This window comes from Condylura cristata, unplaced genomic scaffold (genome assembly GCF_000260355.1).
Source record: "Condylura cristata isolate star-nosed mole 26May11 unplaced genomic scaffold, ConCri1.0 scaffold00015, whole genome shotgun sequence".
Taxonomy (NCBI): domain Eukaryota; kingdom Metazoa; phylum Chordata; class Mammalia; order Eulipotyphla; family Talpidae; genus Condylura; species Condylura cristata.
Window position 1 is genome coordinate 8,881,302 of NW_004567116.1, and position 8,959 is coordinate 8,890,260.

The 8,959-nt window shown below is 40.7% G+C and overlaps 1 protein-coding gene across 8 annotated transcripts in view; it reads left to right on the plus strand.

Moving 5' to 3' along the window:
* AMBRA1 (autophagy/beclin-1 regulator 1) overlaps positions 1-8,959 on the plus strand; it is a 168,121-nt gene that overhangs the window by 127,904 nt on the left and 31,258 nt on the right. For all 8 annotated transcript variants that reach the window (XM_004682864.2, XM_012725502.1, XM_012725506.1 and 5 more), the window contains one exon: positions 1,361-1,471. In XM_004682864.2, the coding sequence (XP_004682921.1) occupies positions 1,361-1,471 (111 nt within the window). The remainder of the gene's footprint in view (positions 1-1,360; positions 1,472-8,959) is intronic.

Here is an 8,959-nt window from a genome sequence, read left to right on the forward strand (position 1 = left end):
AAAAAAAAAACCTGTAATAGTAAAAGTACTATCTGCTTATGCTGCAATAAAGGCCTTAGAAACAGAGAAAAAAACTTGGGGTAAAGACACTACCAGTAAACTCATATTCAAAAGATCTGATACAGTGGTGTGTAGCAGTTAGAGTGAAAAGAGTTCTTTTCTCATTTCATAGCTTTTCTGGAGGACATTTTCTTCTGAACAACCTTTTGACCATCTGAGGAGAGAACAGGGAAGCACCAAGAAGAGTAGAGCAATAAATAAATGGCCAAGGGGTGGGAGAAATGACCAGGTCGTCTTGCAGTGATATGCAGAGGAGGATGGTGATACTGAGAATGTAGATATAACATTGTGCACTGTTCCTCAGCTAGTAAGCACTAACAAGTTCAGTTTCTCAAAGTAGGAGTTGATTTGCAGCAGAGAATACCATTTAGGTTGTCTAGCATACAAGAATGTTCTATTCTCTCAAGAGGGTTTGGCTCTGTCTGATCAAAAGGGTGGCTGTGTATGAAATGCACCTCGGAAGGAGGAGGAGGAAATGACATGTTCATGTAAATGAAATACAACTGCAAATTAAAGTGTCACCCTGTTCAACAAAAATCCATTTTTTGTTTAATTGGTTACCAAGGGGAAAATGTCATACAGAAGTGTATATATCTCAGGGAAAGTTAAACTGTGAGATGTTACAAGTGAATGTGGATTCAAGGAAGTCCCCAAGGGGTGAGCAGGGAGGGCCATTAGGGGGACATTATAAAATATCAGCTTAATAAAAAACTCCATGCTGAAAAGCTAAGTACATAAATTTCTGCTGTGCTACATGCCAGGCACAGATATTCCCTCACTTTTTTTCTCTGTTGTCTCTATCCTGCACGCTAGCCTCCTTTCCCTGAGGACACCTCCTTGCAAGGTGTTAAGAGGAAGATCATATTCAAAGGAAGAGGCACTTTTTCCCAATGAGTGTTGCTTACTCTGAAGACTTCTAGCGACTGAAATGCTTTCCCATTATTGGTTTGCTCCCATCTTTTATGTGTCCTACCCACATGTTAATGAAAAGTCATCCAGAGATTGGACAGCCACTAGGCCGCATATGTGCTTTACCTGACACATTGTTGGCACCACATTAATGTTAAGTAATAATGAGAGGGTGATGAGATTATATTTACCTGAAGAATTATTTTTGAGAAACATGTCTGGCTTCTCTTTGAGATGTGGGACCCCTGACAGGTGGGACCCCTCAGCCTTATTCTACCTTAGTTGTGTTTCTTCCTCTACTCCCTCTCCTCCTGATTCAGCTATTAATTTATGTTTGCAGTGGAAGCTTATAAACAAATCCCATAATGTGTTCTCTTGTCTTCTCCACCAGGAGCAGTGATTGGTGATGGACAGTCTGCTGTGGCCAGTAACATTGCTAATACTACCTACCGGCTCCAGTGGTGGGACTTCACTAAGTTTGACCTCCCAGAAATCAGTAATGGTAAGCTAAGTTAGAACTGGGGGTACTGTTAGAAAGGTTAGCCAACTCAGTAACTTATGTAGCAATGGATTTTTTTCCCCCCATCATCTTGTTGAGCAACTGATTGCCATTTGCCATTTTTGCAATTCTCTGTCAAGTAATTCAGCAAGCAGACATGTACTGAACACCCATTCTGAGCAGCGAGCACTGCTGGGTGCAGTGCTGAGGGCAAACTAAGTTAGACACGAAAGGATGATGTCTCTGCCCTCAGAGGCTGACTAGTAGTTCACTGTCTTCACCCTAAAAGTTTAGGTGGAACAGAGAGAAAGAGAAGGGACTACAGGAACTAAGAGCTAGACCTTGAACCCTTAAGGAGAGACTGCATGAAATGTCCTGAAGTGATGTCATGGCTGATATGTGCTTCATAATCATGTCTGGCAGTGCATTTTCCCAGCTTTAGGGAAGGCTCCCATTGTTCCAGTTATTCATTGCAGTCGCAGCACCTCAGATACTCATTTTCTCACTATTCAGTGATGAACTCTCAGACATTCCTGAGCAGCAGCAGTCCAACCGCTTTACTTCTAGGGCATCACTGTCTGGCACGATGGCCTAATCCACCCCCTGTAAATTCTTGTTTAAACATTCTTCCTTGTACCATTTCCCTTGTTACTACGTCTTCCATAAGTTCCAGTTCTCCCTCTGAATCTCTGTAGGGTCCACCTGATGATGTCTCCTCTAAGTCAGTCTGTTATAGTCTGGTATCTCTAGCTATTTGTCTTTTGGAAGTCTAAGACTTCCCCAGCTTCTTTTACTGATCTGGTTTCCAAATCATTAACAGTTCTGCTCACCTTCCCTTTTAACTTTGGGGGGTCAGATAGAGTAGAAAAATCCAGAGGAAAGCTATCTAAGTCATGGGGCTGTGGTGCTTTGGGCAGTCTAAGTCTAAGCATAAGATCTCAGCATCTTTTTCTGAAGCTGTTGTTTGCAGTCACTTAAAAAACCTTGATAATTTTTAATAAACCAGGACTGTCTCTACTATCCTGAACTTACTTCCTTAACTTGACTCTTAAAAACCAAAGCAGGTATGTTTGTATTGATTTCAGTGAAATTTTAACTTAACAGTGTCGATTTCAGTTCCTAGTTAGTGCCTCTCAACATCTTTTTGAACTTTGATTCAGTCCTTTTTTCTCAGTCTCACCTTGTCTTTTGATTTGATAAACATGCTTTCCTTGTCATCCTTTGGATATCTGGTAAAAGTAGTAATCAGGCAAGACACTGCGTTAACCCTGCGGTATGTTATTGTAGACTCCCTTTATGCTGCTGTTGATCACAAATTCACACCCTGGGTTTTGTTGTTTTTATCTGAAACCCATGTTTTTCTCTCTTATCTACAGGGCATTGTAAGAGTTTGTCAGAGGCCTGCAAATAATCAAATAATCAAGATATATTCTCTGTTTCTGGCATTTCCTGATATATCAGTCTTGATATCCTTCTCAATGAAAAATAAAGTTAATTTTTCATGTCTTGTTCTTAGTGAAATCTCAGTAGCAATCATTTATTTCTTTCTAAATATTTATAAGCCACATGTTCAGTAATCTTTCTTTAATTCTGGTAGGAATCAAGTATAATCCACCTTTTCCTTTATTAAAAACTGAGCTTTCTTGTTCATCTCCAAATATCTGGCCCAGGGCCCCTCCCTGATGGAGTCACAGGTTAAAGTGCAGCACTGCAAAGCTAGCCGCAGTTGCTTCAGGACGAGTTCTATCCCCTGCTAGGGAGCTGACCCACATGGTGTGCAGACCTCTCCTGACCCGCCCGCTGCTCCCCTCAGCAGTGTACTTCATCAGTCTGCCTGTTCTGCTCCCCACTCTATCTCTGGTGAATCCTCTCACCCCCTGTACCTTTGGTCTGTACCCCAGTTCTGTATGCATAAATAAATAAATCTTAAAAAAAAATCTGGGCCTTGTTTACCATCATTTATTTTAATTTATTTTCTTTACCATAATTTATTTGAATTTATTTTGTTTCTTTACTGTTCACTTTATATTATTATAATTTGAAATTCAGATTACAACTTATTATAATGAAATACATTCACCACTCAAAATTGTTTTTAACTATAAAAAGATTTTATCTATATGCACACACTGTGTGTGTGTGTGTGTATATATGCATAAATATATGTGTGTGTGTATACACACACACACACACACTCCCAACCACCTCTCAGTTTCTTGTTTATCTTTTCAAGGATATTATATGTATAACTAAGCAAATGCAGATTTGTTCCCACTTTTTATTGAAACCAAACAGTAGCATATTACACACACTCTTCTTTCTGTACTGTTTGGTGATCTTTCCATCTCAGTACGTAAAGAATTTGCTTATTCCTTTTTAATGACTGCTAGACTTATTCCACTATGCAAATGTATGATCATTTTGTAACCAGTCTCCTATTAAGGGATATTAAGTTGTTTTCAGTCTTTTGCTATACATGTACTGTATTGTCGTTTGCCATTTTGTATATGTGCAAGTATATCTATATCTCTAAGTTAAATTTCTAGAAATGGAATTGTTAAATTCCTAGAAATGCTCAGGGAGGAAGACTGTATATTTGTGATTTTGTTAGATGTTGCTAAATTGCCTTCTTGTAAAGGTTATGTCAATTTATTTGTTAAGTTTTTTTATTCATACAAGAACTAGGGTGTAGGTCAGAGGCTTGGGGGTTGAGAGGGTTCACCAGAGACAGAGTGGGGAGCAGAACAGGTGGATTGACTGAGATACACTGCTGAGGGGAGCAGTGGATGAGACAGGAGAGGTCTGCTGCGCCATGTGGGTCAGCATCCTGGTTGGGGATCAAACTCATGTCGTAGTGGCTGGCAATAGCTTGGTAGCACTGAGTCTTAACCCCTGCACATCAGGGAGGCCTGGTTATATCAATGTATATGCCTGAAGTTTATGCATATGCCTATCTCCCTAAACTTTTGTTAAATTAAAAGTTCATAGATATTTGCTAATCTGAGAGGTAAAAAAAAAATAGAATGTGGTTAGTTCAAATATGTATTTCTCATATTTGAGAAATATGAGCCATTGTGTTGCCCTTTTTTTTTTTTAAAGATTTATTTATTTATGCACACAGAACTCAGGTACAGGCCAGAGGTGCAGGAGCAGTGAGAGGATTCACCAGAGACAGAGTGGGGAGCAGAACAGGCAGGCTGATGAGGTTCACTGCTGAGGGGAGCAGCGGCCAGGTCAGGAGAGGTCTCTGCCATGTGGGTCACCCCCGGGGGTGGGGATCGAACTCATGCTGAAGTGACTTTAGCTTCTTAGTGCTGTGCTTTAACCTGCTGTACCACCAGGGAGGACCCGTCTTGTCTTTTCTTGACCTACCATGAGTTTTAACTTTTTTTCTATTGTAATGCTGATTTTTTTTCTTAACCGTTCTACAGGAGTTCTGTAGAAATCAAAAAATTAACTTATGATAGGATTTTCCTAGTTGTCATCTCTTGCCTTTGCTGAAAGTTATTTTTGTCATAGAACTTATTTTTAGTTATCAAAATTACCCAACTTTCCTCTAGGTTTCATAGGTTTTACATTTAGTATTTTTACATTTTAGCTTTTACCTTTAAATCTTTGACCCACTGGGAAATTTAGCATAGTGTCAGATAACCGGAATATTATCCAGCTCTCCCTCCAAATGGCTACTCATTTGTTCCAAACAATTTACAGAATATCTATTTCTCCCATTGATTTGAGGTTTCACTTTCATCTTTCCTATGTGTATTTAGATGTATTGTAAACTGTTCTCTCTCAGTGATCTGTTTTATTATTCATATGAGAGAACCACATGGGTGTAATTTTTGAAACAACATTCTAAAATCTGGTAGGACTACTCTTGTGTTTTTTAAATCCAGTATTTCCTGCTTGCTCATTCATTTTATTTTTCTCTATGGACAAAATTTACCTTGCTTTTCCCTTCACTCTCCTGAAAAGTTCTGTTAGCGTGATTATGATTGCACTAAGTTCATAAACTTATGGAAATTTAATATCACTCTAGTGCCTTCTTATGTAACAAGCCTTATAATCTTAAAGCCTTGTGTTCTTAGAAATATTCTAATGATTTCTTCAATATAGATCCTGGTTACATATATAAAGAGGTTTATTCCCGGTACTTCCCTTATGAGATTGGGCAGACAAGGCATGTCCAAAATCTCTAGGGCAGGTTGTCAAGAATTTCTTGAGTTTCTTGAGGAAGAACCTTAACTCTTCAACCCACAAGTAGAATTTCTTCCTCAGAGAAAGCCTTAGTTCCACCTTTTAACCAGGCCCACATGGAGATCCTGTGTCTCTCTTAAGTTTATTATTATAAGCTTGTTCTCTAAGTCTTACTATCTCACTGCATTTGTTTACTAATTGTAGTTGTTATTCAGCTTGAATCTTCTGGATTTTCTAAGTATGTAATCTGTGAATTATGATAACTTTAACTCCTCCAGTCCAAATTTTACAGTTTCCTTTTTTTGGTCTAAATAATGTGGCTGCTGCCATCATAAACAATGTTTTAAAAAATGAGTGACCTTTTATTGTTCCTGACATAGGTGAGAAAACCTGACTTTTGCCTACCAACCATATTTCTGAATTTTAGGTGGAACTAGAACTAGTTTATCGTTGTAAAGAAGTGGTCTAATTTTTGTTGAATTTTGATTTAAAATAGATATTATTTGTTTAAAGATTTATTTATCTATGCATAAAGAACTGGGGTACAGGCCAGAGGTGCAGAGCAGTGAGAGGATTCACCAGAGGCAGAGCAGGAAACAGAATAGGCAGATGGACAGAGTACACTGCTGATGGGGACAGCGGGCAGGTCAGGAGAGGTCTGCCGCGCCAGCCATGTCGGTCACCCTCCTGGCTGGGAATCAAACTCTTGCTGCAGTGGCTGCGATAGCTTCATAGGGCTGCACCATAACCCACTGTGCCACCAGGGAGGACCCTTCACTGATACTTTTTTTTTTTTAAGATTTATTTACTTGTGCATACAGAACTGGGGTACAGGCCAGAGGCTCAGGGGCGGTGAGAGGCTTCACCAGAGACAGAATGGGGAGCAGAACAGGCAGATCGACGAAGTACACTGCTGAGGGGAGCAGCGGGTGGTCAGGAGAGGTCTGCCACGCCATGTGGTCACCTCCGGGGCAGGCAGGAATCGAACTCATGCGGAAGCGGCTCTAAATTCTCAGTGCTGTGCTTTAACCCGCTGCGCCACCAGGGAGGGCCACTGATACTTTTTAAGTGAGACAGTTCTTTGCTTCCCTAATTTGTAAAATGTATAAATCTTATGCCTGTGTTATTTGGAAGTTTTCCTTTTTCTTTGTATATAACAGTTTTAAGAATTAAACTGTTGAAGAATTACTCACATTTTTTTCTATTTTAAAGGTTTGGGTCCATTGTTGTGCAGTTATCTTAGGCCATGCAAGTTCACTGTTGATTCAGACAAATGGAAAAAACTTCTCAGAGCCTTAGCTTTAGCTGACATGCTTTTAAGCAGGGAACCTGATACTCAGGCAGGCCAGCAGGAAGAGGCAGGCAGAAAGCAAGCAAACCTCCTCGAACCCTTAAGCTGGCTTCTAGACCCAGGTGTCCTTATTTATAGGTGCTGGTATGGGGTGCTCATGCTCCTAAACTCTTTCTTTCAGTCACAGAGTATCACCTGTGCATAGTTGAAGTGGAGGAAAACGAAGCTGCAGAAGCTGGTGGAGGAGGGCAGAAAACAGCCTGAGTTACTCCATGTTCCTTACACCCATGCTTTTTTTGGTCCCCTCTTTGTTACAACATAGAGAGATGTAGTTCTGCTGATTTTTTTCTGTCAGTTGTCCTTTGGTAATTAAGCTTGTGAACTCTTGAGCTATACTGTACAGGTGCAGATCCTAGTTCAGCCACCTTCCCTCCATGTTTATTTAATCATTCTACTGCTTAGTTTCTATGTCTTTAAAATAAGGATCATAATAGTACAAACCTCACGGGATTGTTATGAGAATTAAATTAGTTAATATGTGACAAACACTGTACAGTCTTCTAGCAAGTTAGCTCTTTTTACCATGCCTCTTCTTGGAAATTCCACCATTATTCTTTGAGAATATTGGTGTAAAGTCACACCTTGCCCCCATTTCCTTAGAGTTACCTATTTTCCATCTCGAGAGTGGTACTCATTCAAATAAGTTATCTGCTCTCTTGACCTGTCGCCTCTTAAGCTCGGTAAAGCCTTGTTAAGCAAGGTGTTTTAGCCACTTGGAGATCATATTTCTTGATAGAAAAGCAAAAATGTTTAGAACACAGGCATTGGGTGTGCTGCTAGCATAGCTCAGAAGACCGTGGTTAACTTTTTTTCCGACAAGTCTCAAGTTGTACCCACTGCAACTCCTTATCATCTTCTGTGTTCCTGCCTCCATCTTTTGATCATGGCCCTTGTGAAATCTGAGCTGATCAAAGAGCGTTGTGTGCAACTAGAGTGACTCATTTAGTTTGGCTCATTTTCTCCCCTGTTTAAATCATGTGTGGTGTTAGAATTCTGCTTTTTAAAAGTGCCCTACATTGGCTTTGGGGAAAAGCATACTTTCTAGGAGGTTAGGGCACAATGTGTGATGACAGCCAGTATTCTTTTCTGTGTGTGAGCCTGGAGGACTGTCACTAACCTGAGGTTCCTATTGTTAGTTCTTTACCCTTTCCTGGTTGCGCTGAATAAATTCTAGTTACAGATTTGTTCTTAACAAGTCTCGCAGTAGATTGATTCAGTGGTTAATGGAGTAAGTTGGGAATCTCTTTTGTTGAAAGATTCATTGCTGAATGTCACTGTTGTGCAACTGTCCCAGGTGGGATAGACTTGTTGATTCTTACAGACAGAAAGTCTGGAGCCCTCAGTATTATTTCACAGGCTTTTACTGCGGAAGCAGGGAACAGACCAGCAGATAGGGAGACAGCACCTGAGCCCCTAGCCTCGGATTGACGCTCAGTGCGTAGCGCTCGCTTCTGGGCACAGATGCCACATTACGTATGCACGCCGGCATCTGTGACCATAGGCCATGCCCTCTCAGCTGGGCATCGGCGGCTAGGAGGCATGCACAGCCGCAGGTGCCGGCAGTAGAGACGCTGCAGTAAGGTGGGAAGCCCGGACTCAGTGCCACTCCCCTGTAGTCGCCTACTTCCCAAGGAGGGGAACGAACCTTTGGCTTGTCTGTATCTGGGGTTTTCTGGTCCCGGATTACTCCTGTTGTTCAGCAACCACTAACCGCTGTGTTTCTGGACTTTAACCCTTTTCTGCAGTTAGCCTTAAGATTCTTGCAACCCGTTTCTCTCCATTGGGAGGCAGAATTAATGAATTAGCTGTTTGTAAGGAGTTTAAAAGTCTGTGAAGAACAATTGGAAAGACATGGAAACAGCCCAAATGCCCAAAAGTGGATGACGGGATTAAAAAGATGTGGTACATATACACAATGGAATATTACTCAGCAACCAAAAAAA